Source organism: Nicotiana attenuata, unplaced genomic scaffold, assembly GCF_001879085.1.
Source record: "Nicotiana attenuata strain UT unplaced genomic scaffold, NIATTr2, whole genome shotgun sequence".
Classification (NCBI taxonomy): domain Eukaryota; kingdom Viridiplantae; phylum Streptophyta; class Magnoliopsida; order Solanales; family Solanaceae; genus Nicotiana; species Nicotiana attenuata.
Window position 1 is genome coordinate 623,110 of NW_017670374.1, and position 24,742 is coordinate 647,851.

At 37.9% G+C, this 24,742-nt stretch overlaps 5 protein-coding genes across 6 annotated transcripts; all 5 read right to left on the reverse strand.

Moving 5' to 3' along the window:
• Positions 1 to 5,665: 5,665 nt before the first annotated feature.
• Positions 5,666 to 6,289, reverse strand: LOC109238546 (fibronectin-binding protein A-like). Its single transcript, XM_019405023.1, has one exon. It carries the CDS (start codon positions 6,233 to 6,235, stop codon positions 5,885 to 5,887), a length of 351 nt encoding a protein of 116 aa, XP_019260568.1. The 5' UTR covers positions 6,236 to 6,289; the 3' UTR covers positions 5,666 to 5,884.
• Positions 6,290 to 9,611: 3,322 nt separating this feature from the next.
• Positions 9,612 to 10,289, reverse strand: LOC109238545 (fibronectin-binding protein A-like). Its single transcript, XM_019405022.1, has one exon. It carries the CDS (start codon positions 10,238 to 10,240, stop codon positions 9,878 to 9,880), a length of 363 nt encoding a protein of 120 aa, XP_019260567.1. The 5' UTR covers positions 10,241 to 10,289; the 3' UTR covers positions 9,612 to 9,877.
• A 1,772-nt stretch (positions 10,290 to 12,061) lies between these two features.
• LOC109238543 (periaxin-like) lies at positions 12,062 to 14,663 on the reverse strand. Its single transcript, XM_019405020.1, has 4 exons — positions 14,313 to 14,663; positions 14,090 to 14,161; positions 12,705 to 12,781; positions 12,062 to 12,365 (listed from the first exon to the last, which is right to left on the reverse strand). Exons 1-4 carry the CDS (start codon positions 14,661 to 14,663, stop codon positions 12,062 to 12,064), a joined length of 804 nt encoding a protein of 267 aa, XP_019260565.1.
• A 2,410-nt stretch (positions 14,664 to 17,073) lies between these two features.
• On the reverse strand, positions 17,074 to 17,757 carry LOC109238556 (fibronectin-binding protein A-like). The gene has a single exon (XM_019405037.1). It carries the CDS (start codon positions 17,689 to 17,691, stop codon positions 17,323 to 17,325), a length of 369 nt encoding a protein of 122 aa, XP_019260582.1. The 5' UTR covers positions 17,692 to 17,757; the 3' UTR covers positions 17,074 to 17,322.
• A 1,591-nt stretch (positions 17,758 to 19,348) lies between these two features.
• Positions 19,349 to 22,665, reverse strand: LOC109238555 (uncharacterized protein At4g22758-like). Of its 2 annotated transcripts, XM_019405035.1 has the most exons (3): positions 21,799 to 22,665; positions 21,373 to 21,587; positions 19,656 to 19,748 (listed from the first exon to the last, which is right to left on the reverse strand). In XM_019405035.1, exons 1-3 carry the CDS (start codon positions 22,028 to 22,030, stop codon positions 19,743 to 19,745), a joined length of 453 nt encoding a protein of 150 aa, XP_019260580.1. In that variant the 5' UTR covers positions 22,031 to 22,665; the 3' UTR covers positions 19,656 to 19,742. The 2 variants fall into 2 exon arrangements, with proteins under 2 accessions (XP_019260581.1, XP_019260580.1); XM_019405036.1 differs by lacking the exon at positions 21,373 to 21,587 and having other exon boundaries at positions 19,349 to 19,748; positions 21,799 to 22,653.
• Between the last annotated feature and the right edge of the window lie 2,077 nt (positions 22,666 to 24,742).

The window sequence follows — 24,742 nt, forward strand, 5'->3', positions numbered from 1 at the left end:
CCTGTTCTGAGATGTTCAGTGAGTTATCCTTCTATGCTACAAGGAGTTGTGATCCATTGGTTATATGCAGACATGGTGCGGATCTATTTGGGCCTTATAGCGTAATTTGAGCGAGATGGGTATTTGGGTAATGCATGATTGATTGCGCATTGGTTATGTTCTTTTGGGTTTATGTGGCATTGTGTCATTTGCTTCCTCGTGGTTATGGTTATGCACCTTGAGTACTTGATGTCGAACTGCGCGGGGTTATTCATTTTTGAACAGGGTGGTTTGAAGTATTTCATATGGACCAGTATTTGGATGGGCCCACGCTTTGCAGCGGAGTTATGTTGAGATATGATCCTTTGTGTTAGATTCGTGTGTTATGGTTCTACGGTGTGTGATGGGTTTTTAGCATTGTCGTTATGGCGGTACTTGTTGAGATTGCGGGTGGTTCTCTCATTTGAGTCATTTTCCATGATTGAGTACAATTGAATTGTTGCGTATTGGTGCACGGATTGCACGATTTGTGGCTTTGTGTAGTATTGGTGTGGCGTGTCAGTAGAGTAGCTTGTATTTGATAAGAGGAGGTCGTCAGACCTAGAATGGGTGCTATCGGATTTGATTGCGGTATATTTGAAAGGACAATGTGGCTGATCAGCTTAGAAATTAGCTATAATTCTTGTCGAAGGAGAGGGAGCTCCATGGCTTGTTGATCTGGTGAGTGGTTAGGAGTTTCTGCGTGTTTCTTTCATCATCGGCAGTGTACAAAGGTTTTAGAACAAGGTTTTGTTTGATATAAGGTTTATTACCGGCATTGGGTTATTTTGAGTAGTTGCTGTGATCGAAAATTTTGCTACGAGTATGCGAGTCCTTTGGTGTAGCATGTGATTGTATCTTGGGTTATGGTTATGGCTGGATACAGCTTGTTCAGACTTATACAGTGTGTGGAAGAGAGAGTCAGGTCTTGTAGGAAATTCCAGGTGTTGGAAATTGGATTCTGTGGTTTAGGGGCTGAGGTTGAAGTAATGGTCTTCAGTTATGTTGTATTTTTGGGTCTATATGGAATAGGGTGACATGGAATCACCCACGGGTATGTGCATGGTAAGGTCATACGGTGGTTTGATGGCGTTGGGAACAACTCTTGGCACGTTCGAGGACGAACGTATGTTCAAGTGGGGGAGAATGTAAAGACCTGACCGGTCATTTTGAGCATTTGCACTTTTCTCGATAGTTTGAGAGCATGAGTAGCTCCGTATGGTGCATTATGACTTATGTGAATCGTCGGCTTTGGTTTTCAGGTTATTCGGAATCGATTTGGAAGAATGAATTTCATTGTTGAAGCTTTAAGTTGGAAGAGTTGACCAAGTTTGACTTTTAGAATTTGACCTCGGATTGGAGTTTTGACGGTTCCGTTAGGACCGAATGGTGATTTTGGACTCGGGCGTATGCCCGAATTTGTACTTGGATGTTTCTAGAAGGTTTTGGCACAAATTGGCGAAAGTTGGAAATTTGAAGTTTTGGAAAGTTCATAAGTTTGACCGGGAGTTGACTTTGATGATATCATATTCGAATTGTGGTTCTGGGAATTGGAATAGCTTCGTTATGTCATTTTTGACTTTTTTCAAAATTTGGGTTCATTCCGGGTTGGTTTGCTATGTTTCAGCACGAGTTATGGAAGTTGAAAAGTCAAAGTTCATTAAGTTCGATTTGAGGTGTGATTCATCGCGATGTTGTTATGTATGATTTGAGGCCTCGAGTAGGTTCGTGTTATGTTATTGGACTTGTTAGTATATTCGGACGGGGTCCCGAGGGGCTCGGGTGAGTTTCGAACGAGGTTCGGAGCATTTTGGGAATTTTAGCTAAGGCTGGTTTGGTAGAGGTTCTGGTGTGACCGCACCTGCAGAGCCATGGGCGCAGGTGCGGAGCCGCAAAAGCGGGAGTGTCATTGCAGAATCATGAAGAGGAAGTTGTGCGTAAGGATCGCATGTGCGGGTGCATGGGCGCACCTGCGCGATTGTAGATGCGGTTCATTGTGCGCAGAAGCGCGATCACAGTAGCGGGTAGGAGATCGCAGAAGCGATGGTTGCTGGTTCAGGGGTTCGTCGCAAAAGCGAAATGTTTACCGCAGTGGGGGTCGCAGATGCGACGATTTGATCGCAAATGCGGAATTCGCTGGGCAGACTCTATTTAATTCGAGGTTTTGGTTCTTTTATCATATTTTGAGATGTGGGACTCGGATTGAGGCGACTTTTGAAGCAATATTCATCACGAGGATTGGGGTAAGTGTTCTACACTTGGTTTTGATTTTATTTCATGAATCTATCTTCATTTTTTGTAATTGGTTGATGAATTTTAAAGAGAAATTGGGGGTTTTAGCCTAAAGTTTCATAAAGTAAATTTTTGAGTTTTGAACATCGAATCGGAGTCGAATTTGAGTGAAACTAGTACGGTTGGACTCGTAATTGAATGGGTTGTCGGATTTTGTGAGTTTTGTCGGGTTCCGAGGTGCGGGCCTGGGTTTGACTTTTTGGATAATTTTGGGCTTTTTATTTAAGATTCAACATTTATCGATGGGTTTGTTTCCTTTGACATTATTTGATGTATTTGAGTTGTTTTGGCTAGTTTCAAGCCGTTCGGAGGTCGGTACGCGCGTGATGGCATTTATGGAGCATCGTTTGGCCGCTCGGTATTGGATTTGGCTAGTTAAGGTAAGTAACTTTTCTAAACTTGGAGCTGAGGGTATGAAACCCCGAATTTACGTGTTATGTGTTTGGTGTTGAGGTGACGTACATGCTAGGTGACGGGCGTGTGGGCGTGCACCATGTGAATTGTAGCTCCGTTATCCCTGTGGTACTGTGTAGTTACCTAATATTATGTGTAACCATGAATCTCTACGTACTGGAGCTATTGAGCTGTGATCCATGTTAGAAACCATGTTTAGGCTTCATGTTTATTCTGTTGGGACCCGCTGAGGTCATATTGCTGTTGAATTATATTTTTAAATTATAATTTCATACTAAGTCATGTTCATTCAATTCATATCATATCTCAGTCTCGGTTGCTATTTATTAGTACATCATATCATCATTGTTGGGCTAGTTTCATGACATTGTGAGCCCGAAAGACTGGAGAGTTTGATGACTGAGTGAGGTCGAGGGCCTAATTGTGATTTTATTGATACTATAGCACGTGAGTTGTCCGTGCGGCACTTGAGTTATCCGTGTGGATCCTGATATTGATACTATAGCACGTGAGTTGTCCGTGCAGCACGTGAGTTATTCGTGCGGATTATAGCGCTTGGGCTGAAGGAGCCCCTCCGGAGTCTGTACACACCCCCCAGTGAGCGCGGTCGATTTATATTGAGGGATGGATCTTCTCTGGGCGTGGATCTTGCCCGAAGCATTTATATTTGGGGATAGATCTTCCCCGGGCTTCACGGCCTTATACAGTACTGAGTGACTGACTATTGCTATGTATATATTCGGGATGGATCTTCCCTGGGCTGGATTGGCCATATACAGTACTGAGTGACTGAGCATGTCGAGTGGTTGAGCATGATAAGTGGAAAGTGTGAGACAGTGAGATTGACTACTCTCAGAGTGTGAGTACATGAGTTCATCTCTGAGATACATTGCATTTGATATGCACACTTGGCATATAGGCATAGAGATGCATTTCCTCATGCTGTACGGTATCACGACATTTATGACTTCTCACACATATTGACATATAGTAATAGAAATGTATTTTCCTTATGCCATTTAAAATAAAACATTTACATGTTGAAGGCTTTGGGAAAAATTACAGTTTTTAAACTTACTCATATTTTTGGCGATTTCGGTAAAAGATTTGGATTTTCACTGATATACTTGAAAAGAAAACTTATTTTTCTAGAACTGTGAATGAGTTGAGCATTCTATCTCTGAGTTACTTCTTTTATTACTTCCATTATGTTGTTATAAACTGTTGTTGGCTATTGGTGTTGGACTCCGACTATTGGATGTTCATGTATTGCTTTCTCTCTTTCTTCTTCTTCTTCTTTTATAAAAAGCTAAGGTATGACAGATTCATGTGTGGGAGAAAGTGAAAACTAAAGAAAACCTTTTATTTTATTTTCAGACAGAAGCAAATTATCATTGTAGTTTTAGAATATCTATGTAATTCAAAGTTTATTACTTTTGGTGCGTGTTTTACAATATTTTACAAATGATCTTCCTGTGTCCCACGAACGTGGAAGCTAGTTTTAGTAAATAAGCAGTAACAGATGCAAAATTCAAGACTACTCCTTGCTTCTGTTGCTGCAATCTAAAAAAGTTGATCCTCCTTAATTTCTGCTTTTACAATTTGTGCTTGTGCATCCTTTTGAGTGTTTCTGAACTAGCATTCTTTTGCAACATGGTTCATTCTTTATTTTCTTTTTCTATTTGATTTTGTGCATAAAAAGCAATCTCATCAGCTTTGTCTTGTCTTAAGTTTCTTTTATATGATTTTTAATTTGGGGAATGATAAGATTTGTAAGAACTAATTTTAAGGATCTTTCTTCCATTATAATATTTCATAAACGATAGGCTTCAAGATATGATTTCATATTACTGGCCAAATATAGTACTTTTCGCCAGTGAAAAATTATGGGCATTCAAGGAGAGACTATTGCTTGCTATAATTGAAAAAAATTTAAAAATGGATATGAATTAAAAATGAGTTTGGTTTAAGAGTAGGGACGAGTTAAAAATGGCTTAAAAATGGTTGAAATTTGTTCTTGAACTCATCATAGATTTCATAAGACTGGTGAAGCTCTGATACCACTTTTAGATTTATTAAAAGAGAAGGAGCAACAAGAAGATTTAAAGTATTGATTGAAAATTATCTCTCTTTTTTTATTAACCATAGAGGGTTCTAAATAACCAATTTGAAAACAGAAAATCTGCAGAGTAAAATTTTGATGTCTAAACATCTCAACTAAACTTATCTAACTAAATTTAAAATTTAAAAAAGACTTCTCCTACAACTAAATTACTTATTATTCTAGTAAAATAAGTAGAAACATATGCAAAATTCAACCATTTGAATTGTGATGATCAAATTTCTAGCTTTGTCCTTTTGCTTACTAATTAATGGATGTCAATCAATCGGCCAACCTCCATCCTAAACTAGATAACATTATTGATAGGAGGCAGTAATAATAAAAATCATTTTTCTAGAATTATTCGATCAATTATAATTGAAACATGCCACCTTAATTCTAGATAAGCAAATCGGAGCTGGCTGGCAAACATGCAGCCTTTGGATATTTGTGTCACTCAATCAGGTCATTAGCGTGGCTCACTCAAAACTACTGTTGTTGTTTATTATTTATATGGTTAATAAGAGAATCAGTTTTCAATTATGTAAATTTTCGATGAAGATTTGACAATACACGCTTGGGCATTTAATTTGATTTATGGTTTAGTTATGCGAGGATTTTTTATGTGGTAAATAATATTGTAAGATGATTATGCTGTAAATAATATCCATAAATTCTTAAACATCAGCAGCTCATGAAATATCCACTATTAGCTAGTACTATATTACCATGTGAACTACGAGATAACTCTATTAAGTCACCAAAAGAAGAAGGAAGAAATAACTAAAGTAGGAGATTAATGAAGAAAAACAAAGTAAAAGCAACCTAAAAGATTCAATAGTTAAAAGCGTAAAAATATCGTATACTGTATTTAATGCCAGTAGAAACACAAACGACTGATGATAGAAATATCACATATATATATAGATAATCCTTCCAAAGGGAAGCTGCAAACAATTCCAGCACACAAGAAAAGAAAAACAGATGACACATGGGAAGTACTATAACATTGATCACCAGCGCTGCTTCAATCACTAGCTAGCAAAGAGGATACTTGACTCAAGGCTTCTGAGTCATTGCTGTCTTTGACAAAGTTGGGATTTCAGGTTTAGGAATTGTAGGAAGCTCGAGTTTTGGCATCGGGGGAAATTCAGGTATTGGCAGAGTAGGCAGCTCAGGCTTTGGGAATTCAGGCAATTCAGGTTGTGGCAGAGTTGGCAGCTCAGGTTTTGGAATTTCAGGGAATTCAAGCTTAGGCAAAGTTGGGATTTCAGGCAATTCAGGTTTAGGAAGCTCAGGCAAAGTTACTTCAAGAAGATGGCGCGCTTCTGCTTGAAATATGTTGCAGCTTGTTAAAGACAAAGTGACAAGTAATACCAAGAAAATAGATTGGTTGTCGTGATAAGCCATTGTTGCATGCGATAAATGCTTGAAGACTATAGTATTTTATGCTTTGAAAGATTATGCCTTAGGATTTACATTGAACAAGTTTATATAGATATGGAATGGGGAAGATTGGAAGGAGAATTAGGCTTAGGTTGGTGTGGTTAGGAAAAAATTTCTGTTAGTTCATCTTCTCAACAATAACGTCCTAATATAGTCTGATATAGCTTTCCATCAAACGCATATTTTATGTTAATCTTCCTACAAAAGTAAAAACATAACAAAGGTCCGTCTTCAAGCAGGTAATCTAAAGAGAACTTACCTCTCTTTAAAATTGTAATATTACGAAATTGCAGGATAACAACAACAACAATTCAGTAAAATCTCACAAGTGGGGTCTGGGGGAGGCTAGTGTGTACGCAGACCTTAGCCCTACCCCAAAGGAGTAGAGAGGTTGTTTCCGAAAGACCCTCGGCTCAAGATAATAAAAAGAAGACAAAAGGAGAGGATATTAGATTCATCACGGAGATCATAGGAACAATAGGAACATAAAATGCAGAAGAAAAATGCAAGGCAAAAACGGTGGCTAGTAAATGGATCCAACGTCGAAAAAGAAAATAGTAAGACTTGACATTGCCCCTAGATCTCTTAGACAAAATCCTACCGGACTCGGCTCACAAAGGTACAAAGTAACGCAAGACTCAACTACCTCCTAGCCTACAACCGTAATACTCGACCTCCACAACTTCCTATCAAGTGTCATGTCCTCGGAAATCTGAAGTCTCGCCATATCCTGTCTGATCACCTCTCCCCAATACTTCTTAGGCCGTCCTCTACCTCTTCTCGTGCCTTCCACAACCAGCCGCTCACACCTCCTTACTAGAGCATCTGGGCTTCTCCTTTGTACATGCCGCACCATCAGAGCCTCGCTTCCTGCGTCTTGTCATCAATGGGAGCCACGTGCACCTTCTCCCGAATATCATCATTCCTAATCTTATCCATCCTAGTGTGCCGCACATCCACCTCAACATCCTCATTTCTGCTACTTTCATCTTTTGGATATGTGAGTTCTTAACGGGCCAACACTCAACCCCATACATCATGGCCGGTCTAACCACTGCTTTGTAGAACTTACCTTTGAGTATCGTTGGCACTCTCTTGTCACACAAGACTCCAGATGCTAACCTCCACTTCATCCATCCTACCCCAATACGGTGTGTGACATCCTCGTCGATCTCCCCTCCCCCGTGGATAACCGAACCAAGGTACTTGAAGCTGCCTCTACTTGGGATAACCTGTGACTCAAGCCTCACATCGACGCCCACTTCCCCCGGCTCAGCGCTGAACTTACACTCGAGGTATTCTGTCTTCGTTCTGCTTAGCTTGAAACCCTTAGACTCAAGAGTCTGTCTCCAAACTTCCAACCTCTCGTTAACACCGACTCGTGACTCATCAATCAGAACTATGTCATCGGCGAATAGCATGCACCATGGCACCTCCCCTTGAATATGGTTTGTTATCGCATCCATCACCAGGGCAAATAAGAATGGACGGAGCGCAGAGCCTTGGTGTAACCCCATTTCAACCGGAAAATGCTCAGAGTCACCTCCTACTGTCCTAACCCGAGTCTTAGCCCCATCATCCATGTCCTTAATTGCCATAATATAAGGAACCGACACACCTTTTGCCTCCAAGCATCTCCAGAGAACTTCTCTAGGAACCTTGTCATACGCTTTCTCTAGGTCAATAAACACCATGTGCAGATCCTTCTTTCTCTCTCTGTACAGTTCCACCAACCTCCTAACAAGGTGTATAGCTTCTGTGGTGGAACGGCCCGGCATGAACCCGAACTGATTGTCGGATACAGAAATTGTCATCCTCACCCTCGCTTCAACCACCCTCTCCCATACTTTCATGGTATGACTCAGTAATTTGATACCCCTACAATTATTACAACTCTGGATATCACCTTTGTTCTTATACAATGGAACCACCGTACTCCACCTCCACTCATCCGGCATCCTCTTGGCCTTAAAAATAACATTAAACAACCCAGTCAACCACTCCACCCCTGATTAAAAATTTGTACCTTGATCTCCATTTCTCTCTTCCTAATCTCCGAGCAAATGGGAAGTAGATTACAGCTAATGTTATGATGAATAAAATGACACAGCATCACGAGCACGGGTATAATAGTAAAAATGACATGTTCTTCCCTTGTGGCTAAGGTTCTTCCGAAGTCCAAAACTAGGACAGTAGTACTCCTATATAGTTTGATATCTCAATTCTCACGGGTGCATATGTGCGTGAGAGAGAGATCATATCTAATTAGTTATTAATGAACCACAACAACAACAACAACAACCTAGTATAATCCTACAAGTAGGGTCCAAAGAGTGTAGTGTGTATACTTACCCCATCCCTATGGGATAGAGAGGCTGTTTCCGATAGATTCTCAGCTCAAGAAGATGAAAAAAGACAATAGAACAGTGACAGCAACAGAAGCCACGAAGGTATTATGAACAATAAGACCATTTTAATAATTTAGTTAATTCCATATTTTGGGGGAAATATATTCCATTGACAATATGTACGATTGGATACGTGTGTATATGTTTGCGTAGCAGTCAACATTAGTGTAAATCCATTATGAAGGTATAACTACGAGGATATTGCAACAATTAAATTCGGAACTTATAAATAGAAAAGATTTCTTGCTTTCAGTTTCTACCAATATCATGCTAGAGGGGCAGAGGGTAGAAGCTATGGATTCGACCGAAGCAATAGCATTGGTCCATATGTATATGTCTTAAAAAAATTCATTGGATATGTACATATTATTAATTTAGAACGCAACAACTTAAAAGATTTAGAATCTCGAACCCATAAGCTTCAAATCCTAGCTCCCTCTGTCATGCTAGGGTTCAAGCTATATAGTCTAGTGTTAGCTCTTCGGATCACTGTCTATAAATTATTTTTAACTGGCAATCAGTTTCAATTATTTCTACGTAGCATGTCTGAGTGTATAAATGTATGTTAATAGATAAATCATTGCTTACTCTTCGAAAAGAATAAGTTATATTGAGTTTTAGATGTTCAAATTTCCTTTTAATTGCAATTTATTGTAATTATAAGACCTTGCCATAATGGTAAAGCTGAAGTGACCAGAATCCTTGATCTCAATACTTGTATGTTATATTCTACTTGAGAGGACAGTAAATGGAGTATTATTTAACTCCCATTTATGTGCAGAGTATTGTAATTCGATTTAAATTTGATGTCTTATGATGCATATTGGAGCGTCAGCTCATGAAATATCACATTCACCATTCATATCAGATTACAATGCATGTGAGCTGCAAAGTTAACTCTAGTTATCGCCAAAAGGAAGACGGGATAAAAGTAGGAAAATTAAGTTAAAACGATGTGTATATAAGGCCACGAGATAAATACATTAGTTAACTGATGACAGAACAATCACATAAACAGGTCTTCCAACAGGAAGGTGCAACTGAGGACAGAATATCACATAAATAATCCTTCCAAAAGGAAATCTTCAAATGATTCTAGAACAACAAAGAAAAACACAATGATCATACGGCACAATGAAGTGTAACATTTCAACAATGCTACCTCAGTGAGGCAAAGAGAATTTCATGCGCCTCGGCCTTAAGGTTTCTGAGGCACTTGAGGAATTTCTGGCTTTGACAAAGTTGGCAATTCAGGCTTAGGAATGGCAGGGACCTCGAGTTTTGGCATCGTTGGAAATTCAGGCTTTGGCAATGTTGGAAACTCCAGCTTTGGGATTTTTGGCAATTCAGGCTTTGGCAATGTTGGGATTTCTGGTAGATGTGGCAATTCAGGCTTTGGCAAAGTTGGGATTTCTGGCAGATGTGGTAATTCGGGCTTAGGAAGCTCAGGCATAGTTACTTCAAGAAGATGGCGCGTTTCTGCTTGAATTGCATAGCTGCTTGTTAATGACAAAGTGACAAGTAATAACAAGGAAAAGGATGGGTTGTTGTGATAAGCCATTGTTTAAGGTGCGATAAATTCTTGAAGATTTGTATTTTATACTCACTGATTATGCCTTAGGCTATACTTTGAACAAGTTTATATAGACATGGCATGTGGAAAATAGGAAGGAAAATTGAGCTTTGGTTGTGGTTGGTAGGAAAAGATGTCGGTGAGTTCATCTTCTCAACAATAAATCATAATTTAATATCAAGCAAACTCATCCATGCATAATATTTATTACATATTTTATGTTGATCTTCTCAAAACATAACAAAAAGGTCTTCTAGTAGGTAATCCAATAAGAACTCACCTTTCTTTAAAGTTTTTAACACTTAAAGATGGCAAGTTATTGGTTTCAACTCCTTGTTTAATCCATAATATTGTATATGTAATTATATGTTTAATCTAGTTGTAGAAACATGAGCAACTCCATTACTAAATTAATGTGTATCCACATCAAGTAAAATCCTGTTTACTCTCCTACCGGATACTGAAGAAGTAAAGAAAAAAGATACAAATCCATTAGCCTCTATATACATGCTTAGCGGTTTTCTAGACTAGCCATTGAACCATTTTTACAGGACCACCGTACATATGCCCCTGGACACCGGTAACATTGGCAATTGCTAAAACTCGGGGCCAAGAATTGCGGTCAGTCTATTGTTTAAGTACTGTTAGTTATGTCACAAGATCCTCACTAAAGTCCGGGATTAGAAGTAACATTGAATTATTTGACAATTTCTGACACTGAAGACGAAATACAGCTTTCGTTTATTTTCTAAACCTTGCTTCAGATTATAGTCCATTCCTGATATTCTTTTTGCTTCATGTCTCTCCTTTCAGATGGAGGTAGATATTTAACTACTTAGTCTTGCTTTTCTTATGCTGAAAATTCTATGCTTCCTTCTACTTATATCAAACTGCTCGGTTTTACTGTTATCTGCTCCTAATTTTAGTCTTGTGTTCCTCTGTGTCACGATTGTTACTTCAATCGTAAATTTCACCAGAGATAAATTAGGCTTATAGTCTGACAATTTTTTGCAGTGTCTCGAGATGTAAGAAAAAGTAATAAGAGTCTCAGCTCAGCTAAGAGCTATTTTCCAGGATAGTCTTTAACTGGATATGAACACAATGTATTTATCCTTTGGAATTTAAACTAAGCTTCAGCTTCATGCCTAGAGGAATTATGCAAAATTTTCTGAGCAGTCTTGAATAGGAAACATGAATCAAAAACTAAGATTATTTTGCCTAGCATGTTCTGATGATTGTTGCATGATAAAAGTTATTTGTCAAATATTGAGTTTTCTAGAACTCTAGGAATTGCTATTATAGTCATTCTATAAGCATTGTAAGTTTCTTTATATTATATTAAATAATTGTATAAAGGGAAGCCCGGTGCACAAGGTATCCCGTGTTCACGCAGGTTCCGAGTAAGGGCTGCACCCAAGGGTGTGATGTAGACCGTCTAACCTAATGCAAGCATTAGTGGCTGCTTCCACGGCTCGAACCCGTGACTTATAGGTCACACAGAGACAACTTTACCGTTGCTCCAAGGCTTCCCATCAATATTAAATAATTGTATATGAATGCCATTAGAAACACAAATACAGTAGTGAAGTACTGATGATAGAACAATCACATAAATATTTCTTCCAACAGAAGCTGCAACTGATGACAGAAATCACATAAGTAATCATTCCAAAAGGAAAACTTCAAATATCTCTAGTACAACAAAATTAACCAAAAGAAAAACATGATCACATGACACAAGGGAAGTGTAACATTCAACAATATAATGCTGCTTCCATGAGGAAAAGAGGATGTCATTGGGCATCAAACTCAAGGCTTTTTAGGCACCTGAAGGATTTCTGGCTTTGGCAAAGTTGGAAATTCAAGCTTAGGAATGGCAGGAACCTCGAGTTTTGGCAACGTTGGCAGCTCAGGCTTTGGAAATGCTGGCAACTCCGGCTTTGAGATTTCAGGAAATTGTGGCTTTGGCAGTGTTGGTAACTCAGGTTTTGGAATTTCAGGGAATTCAGGCTTAGGCAAAGTTGGGATTTCCGGCAGATGTGGCAATTCAGGCTTAGGAAGCTCAGGCAGAGTTACTTCAAGAAGATGGCGCGCTTCTGCTTGAATTGCATAGCTGCATGTTAACGATAAAGTGACAAGTAATAACAAGAAAAAAGATTGGTCCTGGTGATACGCCATTGTTATAGGTGATGAATGCCTGAAGACTAGTATTTTATGCTTTGCTTGATTATGCTTTAGGCTTTACTTTGAACAAGCTTATATAGACATGCTATGTGAAAAATAGAAAGAATAAGTTACTTTGGTTGTGATAGATAGGAAAAATTGTCTGTTAGGTCATCTTCTCAACAATAACATCCTAATTTAATTTAAAGCAAAGTCTCCATGCATATCATCTATTACAAGGTCATAACATAACAAATATCTTCTAGTAGGTAATCTAATGAGAACTTACCTTTCTTTAACTTTGTTACGCTTCAACATGGCAAGTAAATGGTTTTGCTTATTAATCCATGTTGTGTATATAGGTGACTGTACGTTTAATCTAGTTAAAGAAACATGGGCAGATCCATTAAAATAAATGCTTATTTACATCAAGTAAAAACCTTTTTGCTCCATTAAATATTGTTATTATGTAGCAAAGTCCTCTTTAAACTCCAAGATTAGAAGCAACATGCAATTACTTGACGATTTCTGACACTGAAGATGTAAAAAATATAGGGTGTGTGTATGAAAGAAAATCTTTTCCACGGAATATTAGTTTTCATACTTATTTTCTAGCGTCTGGTTAGTTAGAAAAAAATATCTTTTGAAAAATATATAATCTAGGCAACTATGGAAGATCAAAGGGGTGGGTGGATGGGCGGGGGGGGGGAGCGAGTAGGAAAGGGCCGAGGGAGGAGTAGGTGGTGAGCCGGAGTGGGGGTTGGTTTGGGAAGTGGAGATTTGCCGGGGTGGGGGTTGGAGGATGGGCGGAGGATGCCGTGATGGGGTGGGTCAGAGAGAGGTCAGTGTGCAAGGTGGTAGATCGGGATATGGGGTCCGGAGTGGCGAGGGTGTGGACTAGGGGGTGGGGAAGGTTGAAAGGGAGTTTCGAAAAATATTTTCTCTTCTCTTGGCAAGGAAGTCAATTGGAGGAAAATGAGCTCATAAGAAAAATATTTTTCAATATATTTAAACCAACCAAAAACATGGGAAAACTGGAAAATATTTTCTTTCATACGAAACACACCCATAGATTTGTTATTACCATTCCTGATATTCTTTATCTTTCTTTTTTTCCCCATGTCTCTCTTTTCAGATGGAGGTAGATATGTTACAAAGTCTTGCTTTTCTTATGCTGAAAATCCTATGCTTATTTCTACTTCTGCATAAATCAAACTGCCTGATTTTACTGTTATCTGCTGATGATTTTATTCTTTTGTCACTCTGCTTCACAATTGTTACTTCAATCTTGAATTCCTATGAAGCTAAATTACGGTTATAGTCTGACATTTCATGCAGTGTCCCAGAAAGTAGAAGACTCTCACCTCAGCTAAGAGTAATTAATATCACAGAATAATCTTGAACTTCAACTTCATATACTTAAGAGGAATTATGTTAGTTCCATTTAACGCACAATATTATGTTCGTGAGCAGTCTTAAATAGGAAACATCAATCAAAAACCAAGACTGGTTTGCTATAAGTTGGAAGCAACGACTAACTTTTGGCATAGATTTAAATTTTGCTGATGAAAGGCATTCTAGAACGGTAGTAAGTTTCTTTATATGAAAATATTTGTATATGGTAATGCCATTGAAAACACAAATACAGTAGTGAACTGATGATAGAACAATTACATAAATACTTCTTCCAATAGAAGCTACAACTGATGAAGGAATATCACATGAAGAATCCTTCCAAAAGGAAAGCTGCAAATGGCTATAGTATCAACAAAATTACAACAAAAAAGGAGGAAAAGAACATGATCACACGATACAAGGGAAGCGTAACATATAACAATGCTGCTTCAATGAGGCAAAGAGGATGTCATTCGCCTTAAAATCAAGGGTTATGAGGCACTTGAGGGATTTCTAGCTTTGGCAAAGTTGGTAGCTCAGGCTTAGGAATGGATGTTATCTCGAGTTTTGGCAACATTGGCAGTTCAGGCTTTTGCATTGTTGGCAGCTCTGGCTTTGGGAATTCAGGCAATTCAAGCTTTGGCAGAGTTGGAAGCTCGGGTTTTGGAATTTCTGGGAATACAGGCTTAGGCAAAGTTGGGATTTCCGGCAAATGTGGCAATTCAGGCTTAGGTAGCTCAGGCAGAGTTACTTCAAGAAGATGGCGCGCTTCTGCTTGAAATATGTAGCTGCTTGTTAATGACAAAGTGACAACTAATAACAAGATAAAATATAAGTTGTGGTGATAAGCCATTGTTGAAGGTGATAAATGCTTGAACATTAGTATGCTTTATGCTTAGGCTTCACTTTGAACAAGTTTATATAGACATGGGACGTGAAAAATAGGAAGGAGGTTGGTAGGAAAAATTGCCTGTTAGGTCATCTTCTCAACAATAACATCTTAATTTTATTTAAAGCAAACTCCCCATGCATAACACTGTTTGCTCAAAAGTTATCACATACCTTATGAGTATAAAACAATATAAATAAATCACGGGAAAATCATAGCAAACCGTAATAATCCATTGGACCAAATGAAGGAAACGAAAATAAATGCTCAACTTTGGGAAGAGAAATATAAAAGCTTTTATTCATAATAGTGCTTTGGTCTGCCTCTCCATGAAGAGGTTCAGAGCCTTACAATGGTATTCCATATATGTGCATTGTTCTCCATTTTTCTCTCTCCTCTCAATAGTTTTCGAAGAAGCCCCCCCCCCCCCCCCCTTCTTGAGTTTCCTCTCTTGGTATTTATAGTTGTGAGCTTCGTGAGCTGGCAGTAAGTGGCCGTGACCACGTTGAGGTTTCGCCTTCATGATGACGGACGGGTCGTGGCCTTATTGATCTATCAGATAAGGGTTGAATATCGTTAATTTTGAGTGGTCGTACCACTAATTAATCACAAATTAGCTTGAGACGGGATTAGCTTCGTTAATTATCGTGGGGTCGGATTCTGACCCATACATCTACTATTACATATTTTATGTTGATCTTCTAACAAGCTAAGGCCATAACATAACAAAGGTCTTCCAGTAGGTAATCCAATGAGTAATAGTTTCAATCCTAGTTTAATACATATAATATTGTATAAGTGATTGTATGTGTAATCTAGTTAAATAAAAATGAGCAACTCCATTGCTAAATTAATGCTTGTTTACATTTCAAACAGAAGTTCCTTTTTACTCTACTTCCAGATTCTCAACTAAAAAAGAAGAAGATACAAATCCATTTGCCTCTCTGTACATGCTTAGTGGTTTTCTATACTAGTCATTGAGCTATTTTTTATGAAACCTCCATATACATGCCCCAGGACAGTGGATAATGCAGGCAATTCCTAAAACTCGAGGTTAAGAACCGCAGGCAGCCTATTGTTGACAGAGGCGAATGTGGCCTTTTGGCTATGGGTTCATCTGACGCAGAACTTTCAATATAGAGTATGCGTGAACGCAGAACTTTCAACACAAAGAGTGTGTGAATCCATTAAGTTTAAATCCTAGATCTTTTTTTATTGTTAAAGTGTTGTTGGTTATGTAACAAGATCCTCTTTAAACTCCAGGATTAGAATCAACAAGCAATTAGTTGACGATTACTGACACTGAACGAAAATCTAGCTTTTGTTTATTTTCTACAGTCTACACTATGCTTCAGAATTTACACATCAATTCCTGACATTCTATGTGTATATGCGTGTATTGATGCACTCACAGCTTTCTCCCCAAAATGAATGTCATATTGAGATTTAGGACAAAGGCTTAATAGTCTAGCGATATCAGTGAAAACCTCACACATGATAGGTGTGGATTCGATTCCCGTTACTCTGTTCCCCCTTCCTATTCCCCTTCCCATTCCACAGTCCTCCTCTATAATGGAAAATATTTAAAGGCAGCTTGGAGCACAAGGTATCCCGGGTTCACACAGGGTCCGGGGAAGGGCCGCGCCCAAGGGGTATGATGTAGACAGTCTGTCTAACATAATGCAAGCATTAGTGACTGCTTCCACGGCTCGAACCCATGACTTATAGGTCACACGGAGACAACTTTACCATTACTCCAAGGCTCCCTTCCGATAGAAAATATTTAAAGAAAATGTTGATTTTGAGATAATCAAATCTTTTGCAAACAATAAGACCTTGCAAGAATGGCAAGATAATATGACAAGATCCTTGAAATCTTATCTTGTATTCTTGAAGGACAGTGAGACACTACTATTTAACTTGAATTCAATTCCATTTATGTAACCAAGTCGAGGATGAAATTGATAATATTCCATTAGTTCAAATCTCCACAACGTAATGGATTGCTTGTAAGTTCATTGCTTCACCTAACCTAAGAAATGATAATAAAATTTTCTGTGTTGAGTTTGGGATGCATCAGCTCATGGAATGTATCGGAATTCAGAGCCGGACTCAGGATTTGATGGTCACGGGCGCGCTTTTGGATTCGATCAAAATCTATTTTGTATATATGGTGCCACTACTAATATATCACTATTTTCTAAAGCTATATACATGTATATATGAAATTTTGGCGGAACTTATGGTTGCCGGTGACCCCTCTCGGTATAGCGTAGGTCGGCCTCTGTATCGCATTCACCAGTCTTAGGAGATTATGTTAACTACAAATTTAAATCTATTCATCACCAAAGAGAAAGAGTGGAAAAGTATGAAATTAAGACAAAACAAAATAAAATCACCATAGGTAAAATCTCAAATACTGTAGGCGTAATGCCACCGGAAACAAATACAGTAGTGAACTAATAACACAACAATCACACAAATATTTCTTCCTAGAGGAAGCTGAAACTGATGACAGAAAAATCACATAATTAATTGTTCCAAAGGGAAGCTGCAACAGAAGTGTAACATTCAAGAATAACACTGCTTCAGTGAAGCAAAGAGGACGTCATTCGCCTCAAAATCAAGGGTTATGAGGCACTTGAGGGATTTCTAGCTTTGGCAAAGTTGGTAGCTCAGGCTTAGGAATGGCAGGGATCTCGAGTTTTGGCAACGTTGGTAGTTCTGGCTTTGGCATTGTTGGAAGCTCCGGCTTTGGGATTTCTGGCAATTGTGGTTTTGGCAGAGTTGGCAGCTCGGGTTTTGGAATTTCAGGGAATTGGGGCTTAGGGAAAGCTGGGATTTCAGGCAAATGTGGCAATTCAGGCTTAGGAAGCTCGGGCATAGTTACTTTGAGAAGATGGCGTGCTTCCGCTTGAATTATGTAGCTGCTTGTTAATGACAAGGTGGCAAGTAATACCAAGAAAAAAGATGAGTTGTGGTGATAAGCCATTGTTGAAGGTGATAAATGCTTGAAGACTAGCTAGTATGTTATGCTTTGATTGATTTATGTTTATATAGCTATATGGGTTGTGAAGAAAAATTGAGCTTTGGTTGTGGTTGGTAGGAAAAATTGCCTGTTAGTTCATCTTCACAACAATAACCTCCTATTCTAATTTAACGCAAACTTTCCATGTATTACTTATTTTATGTTGGTATTGCTACATGGTCTTTTAGTTGGCAATCTAAAGAAACCTCATTTTCTTTAAATTTGTAGCAATTCAAAGAAGTAGATAACCAGCCAGATAATGTAAATACTCCACAACCTGTAAGATTTTGAGCCCGTTTGGATTGGCTTAAAAAAAGTGGTTTTTCAGCAGAAATAGCTTTTAAGCCAAAAAGCAATAAGTTGGGGTTGTCGAGCTTATTGCTTTTGGCTTGTTTTAAGCAGTTTTTAACTTATTTCAAGCACTTTTCTGACTTTTCCAAACACTGAAAAAACTAAAAAGAGCTCAAAAGCTGATTTGCACAACTTAAAAGCCAATCCAAATACCCTCTTTGTGGTTTAACCGAAAGTGCAGTAGTCAATCTGACTATAGTGCTTCATCGCTTTTAGCATAAACATCCTTAATAAATCAATGAAAAGATAAGTGTCTTCGAACGAGTCTCCAGACTTCCAACTACTCTATCGTGATGATTTAGCTCGTCACAACCCAAGTTTCATGGCATGTATTATCCACTTTGGCCCTACAGACCTCACAGATTTGTCCCTTGGGCTACGCAATCATCGCGCCTAATTAAAAACATGTGCACCTTTTTGGAAGCTTGTCATATGCACCCCCTTTTTTGGAAGCTTGTCACCCTCGAAGGTTGCAATCCTTCTCTTTTATCGCCCTCATCAAACTTGTCCTCCGTCATGGGCGTCACACATACACTTCTAGGGATTCAACGTCTTTGGCTGAGATTTGCCCCACTACTGCGCTAGCTCCGTTATCACAACCCAAGTTTATGGTAACGCATTGTCTGCTTTGGCCGCACACACCTTACGAATTTGCCCCTTGAGTTAACCATCATTAAGCCCAAAAGCACGCACATCCAGTGAACTTATGATCTATTTTATATAGCACTACATTCTTCTCTCCCTTTCTAATGTGGGATTTGTCTAAAAGCCTTCAATCCTTCTCTTTGAACCACCCTCATCAGTCTACACGATTCTTACGTGGGAAACACCATAAGAGCTGCTATACACTTTTTTTGGTCCCAAAGCCAGAGTCAACCGAAAACTACTTCTGTGCGTGTGGTGACAACAAAACCAATAGGATTTGCCAAAAAAAAAAAAAAAGTTAGGACACCTTATATCTACAAATAATCTCGCAGAAAATATTCTTCATTAAAAACTGTAGAGTTTTCATCTAATGACAAAAAGATTTTGCTTTGGTTTCACTTAATCTAAAAGAATGCAATCTCTTGAAAGTCTAAAGACAGGAAAATGCTTGCTTGATTTTGACTTTGCTACAAGTCCAAGTAAACATAATGGGGAAGGAACCTTCCCAGGAAGCAAGAGAAGGAGAAGCATAAGCTCCTCAAATTGTTAGCAACTTCCACTGACACAGCAGAAATCAATCAATATCTATTATGAGCTGAATATAATAAGAAGACTTGACAGTAAATCAGTTGGAACTCTGTCATGATTTGCTTAGTTCAAACGACTAAATCAACATAATACGATCTCAGTAGCTGATAAAGGCTTAATTTGTCATTAGGAAAACACCAACAAGATTTCACATTGTTAGGTCACAGGGAACTGTAAGTTCACAGTACGAAAATATAGCGACATTAAAAAAAAGGAATCGAACAAAATACCAACAAGAACATAGACTACTTTGTGTGTTCAGTAAGAAACTATCTTGCGAGTGAGTGACTTGTTGAACCATGCCTTCCAACTTGCAGCTCTCTTCCGATCCATTGCTGCTTGTTTCCCATCAAGAATTGCATTCTCAGCCTGCGGCTTCTTGAATAGCACAAAGTTACGAACCCCAACGGATCCAATTGTCTCCCATGGACTCAGGACTGCAATGATAATACAAATATAAGCAAAAAAGACATCATAAATTGAAAAGGTGTAAAGCCTACCAAAATCTTTCTAACATATAATACGAAAAAGCAGTAACAGCCTCAAGTTCACCAATACAAAACAGTAACATATGATGAGCATCTTAGACAACAGGCACCAATACAAAGGTAGATATTTGGCAGAAAGATACAGGGGAGAAACCAATGCTGATAAATTTAGAGATGGCAACGAGGCTGGACCGGTAGGGGCAGGCTGAAGCCTTAAAGGCAGGCAGGGAAATTTTCCGTTTTGCAAGTAGAGCTGCGTGAGGCAGGAGCAAGGGGTTTTTGCAACTTTTTACTTTTAGCTTCCAATATCCTTGTTTATTCCTTTCAACATTCTCAAGTCTTCATATTAAACTTCAAATATATTGAGATTTTACTTCTTTCATTTAGCTTATAAATTAAACATGTAAATAAAAAATATTGTTGATCGATGAGATTACAAAAAGAATAAGTTAAGCCAGCTGAAACAGATTTGAAAATGATGAAAAAGTAAACAATAAATATTAAGGGCTCGTTTGGTACGAGGGACAAGGAATAATTAATCCCGGGACTAAACTTAAGAAGAGCTTATCCCATCTTTGGTTGGCAGAAAATTGTGGTATAATTAATCCCGGGATTGTAGTTTTTTTTTATCCCCATGGAAAGGTGGAATAACTAATCCCGGAATAACTAATCCCGGGATAACAACTTTCCAGCCAAACGACCACTAAAGAAATAACTAACATGGAAATGAAGAAAATAATTAAACCTAACTGGTCAGGGCAGGACACATAATGTGTACGGGTGGGCATAAAATTCGAAGAACCGAAAAAACGGACCGGACCGAATTAATTCGGTATTTCGTTATCGGTTCTTTGGTACTAATTCAGTATAAAGATTTTATAAGTTCGGCACTTCGGTACGGTTCTCAGTATTAAACTTTCGATACTTCAATAAATCAAAATACCAAAATACAGAAATATTTCAGTAAGCCCAACCCAAGTCCAACTGTCCAATCCTTAAAGCCAGTCAGCCCAACCCAACGACCCAAGTCCAATCTTTTACTTTTGACTTGCAATCAAATATGTTTGCCAATATTACACAATCCAACTTGGTGGAATATGTTGATATCTTCATATATTTAATTCTGGAACTAAATAATATTTGAAAAGTTCCTCTTTTTATTGTTGTTTTAGATTCTCTGGTTCATCTGTCCTTTGCTTACTGCAGATTCTCAGTTAGAACATAAATTTTGGCAGATATGATTTTTCAAGGCTGGAGCTTTTAGAGGCTAGAAGGAGTGATTAGTGATTAACATAAATTTGGATCAAGTACAGTACTAATCTTAGACATTTGAAGACAGATTGAGTGCAATGAATGAAAGCGTTATTCCTTCAAATCAGTTGTTGACAAACCAATCTGACTATCTCATGGATTTGAATTATATGGATGGACTATTGTTAGAACTCCAGTCGTAAATAAAGAAAACTAACAGCTATCTTACCAAACCGTAACGAACTACTTTGGTACGGTATTTGGTATGCACAATTGATATACCGAACACGAAGTACCGAACCAAAGTTCTTAAATACTGTACCGTGTGCAGAACGCCCAACACTAATAAAGGGCGAGGGTTGATCGGTGAAAATTGGAGGAAAAAGTTAAGCGGGGCAGAGAAACATTCTGACAGATAAGGCTTCACTTGCCCTGCTCTACCCTGCGTCGGGCTTGTTAACTTGAGCAATGATATAACCACCAAATAATTTCTGCAAAGGCCAACTGAAACAAATTTCCCAAACTGCAATTGATTACCTAAATAAGGAATTAGTGAGGGGAAAACCCTTAAAGACATCTACCTTATGAAATCAGCAGCTAAAACATGCAACCAAAGCTAAACCACAGATGAAACTTCCACATATAAATCAGAAATTCAATGGAAAATATAACACAGGAATTTAGTGGGGGAAAATATAACCAATGTTAAATTGCGCATACATAATCACAAAAATTAACAAGACAATACCTTCTGTTGTGACAGCCGGGCAATATAGCACAAAATTGTTCAAATCTGACCCAAGAACAGGAAGCCTTCCCTCCCGAGCATAATTTTTCAATGCAGTATTAATAACATCAGCCACAAGATCCTCTTCTTTCACAACAAAACGAATCGGCCCCGCACTCCCAAGAACCGTTATGCTGATCAACAACCGGTTTCCTTTCCCCTGTTGAATCTTCTTTGTCTTATAAAGCAACATCTTATCAATTGATCTCAAATGTGATCCAATAAACAAAAACAAAAAAAGATCTTTCCAACTAAATTTAGAGAGAATATTTTTTGGATTTATAAATAAATGTGTTTACTGGCCTACGAACCGAGAGACAGTTTCTAGTAGAAATAGCGCCGACTGAATTGCCTTTGGAAAATAGTCACTGTCCTGGACGTAGGCCTATAAGATTCGGGCCAAGATGATCAAGGGTCGAGGCCGACGCTACGATAATACCAACCTTCTCTGCAAGAACCGAAGGAAAAGAAAGAAGATACGGAGATTCCCCTTATAGAAGATAAAGGGGTGCTCATTAACAAGTTCTTGAAAATTTCCACCATTAACAATAGGAATTCAAGAAACTAAAGAAGAAAAAACCGATCTACCGAAATGAATTGATAACTTTTAGCAGAAGAGGTCAGATCTCCAGAAAGGGAAAAGGATGGAGAGGAATGAGAGAATTTATGAGAGAAGATTCGTTTAGAAGAAAGATTGGTTCTTAGGGTTAGGGTTTGGCTGAATTTGGGGAATTTCTATTTTTAGAAGAGAGAGGTGATTTTTTGTTTATATGCTTTTCCGCATGACTCGGGCTTTTTTGCTTCTCTCGTCAAATATTAACCGCCTTTGTTTTCCTTTTTCCAATAATTTTGTTATTTAAGTTTTAGTGGGACAGTATATACCAAAGGTTGCTACCGAACGGATCGGGTTGGTGGTGGAAACCAGCGCGTTCTGTTATCGTAGCGGGCTGGTAAGTGGGCTGGGATACCGGACTGGTAGTGGGCTGAGATTTTCAGGTTCCATTGGGCCCGTTTGTGTTCGGGATTCGAACGGGGCCGGGCTTTATTTTTTTTAATTTTCTGTTTATTTTGTTTTATATTGAAATTTTTTCCTTCCTATACCATATATGAAACTTTATTATCAAATATGTGCATAGTTTTTAATTTACCCGCTATGTTCACAGTTTTTCTACAATTAATATACCATTCATTAAATACTAATTATTAGTAGCTGAATCTTCCTAATTAGGCGCGCTACAAATCAGGAACAGAATATTCTAATTGATTTAGCGACCTTCAGATCAAATTTGAAACGCAAATCCTATATCTTCAATTTAAAATCAAATTACATAGACTCTTTTCTGCAAAAACTCTGTTTTTCGATATTTTTCCTTAAGTCACAAAGCAGAAAAAGACAAAATCGTCAACAAATTCGAATCAAATTGTAGAAATCAGTTCTGCAAAAGCTCAGTTCGTCGACATTCTCTCTACATCTCTCTCTATTTCTCAATCGCAAATTTCAGTAATACAAAGCAAATGAAAAGAGAGCAGCAATTCCACCATTGACAGCCATTAAAAAGCTTGAAAGCTTTGAATTCAAATTTGGGTTTTCAAAAATCATTATTTGTTTGGATTGAGTGTTGTTGAAAATAATCGGGAATATGGTTTGGAGTTTATATCTCAATTACGAGGGGTTTTGGTGAAGATTAGACTTGGTTTTGACTGAATTTCAGATTGAAACTCGAAGAAGAAGAAGAAGAAGAAGAAGAAGAAGAAGAAGAAGAAGACAAATTGCAGAAATTGTAGATAAACTGTTGATTATTTGTATTCTGATTGTAGATGCTTTATTTTCTGTTTTCACAAATAAAAAACGGCTAAAACTTCTACAAATCTTCTGAAAAAACACAATTATGTCAAAAATCCCGATTATGCTACAATTGAATGGGAATTGGGATATAAAAATTCAATGTACCCATTTTGTAGATATTTTGTAGATAAATTGTAGATTATTTGTATTCTAATTGTAGATGCTTTGTTTTATGTTTTCACAAATCAAAAACGACTAAAATTTCTACAAATCTTCTGCAAAAAACGCAATTATATCGAAAATCCCAATTAAACTACAATCAAATGGGAATTGGGATATTAAAATTCAATATACCCAGTTTGTAGATGAATTGTAGATTATTTGTATTCTGATTGTAGATGCATTATTTTCTGTTTTCACAAATCCAAAACGACTAAAACTTCTACAAATTCTTCTGCAAAAAACGCAATTATGTCGAAAATACCAATTAAGCTACAATTGAATTGGATTGTTGGCTGTTGAGGAGTAGTCAAACTTGGAAGACTTCATATTTGATTGAATCTTTTCCTATGTGATCGCATACTTTAATATCATGATATATATCAAGTATAATCCTAATTCGTAAATGGTTCTTTGAGGTTTTTTAGACAGTCCCTACTATTTACCATTATTCCGTAAATGCATTTTCTTTCCCTCTTTCCCATTTATACATGTAGAATCTATTGTCTAATAGAGATTATTTTGTTACTTCTGGATTTTTATGTTTGTGATAGTATTAGACTATTAGATCTAAAGATTTCTAGTCCAGGATGGTAACCACACTGGTGTTTGCGAAGATGACTTTAACGACCTGGGAAAAACGAAGTGTTGGACTTGGAGCTGAACCGATGACTACATAAACCTAATGCTGCAAATCTATGTTTCCATAATCATAGGTTTTTATGTTTAATAACAGTACATAAACGTGGGTGAGGGTGAGGGTTTGGGAGAGAGAAACGTGGGAGGGTGGGATATACGATACCTTGAATTAAGGAGGGATATACGCTGCATTAATTGTACCCTTAAAATACACTATGGTATAGAATTGGTAATTTGGTATACTAAATGTAATTATATCAA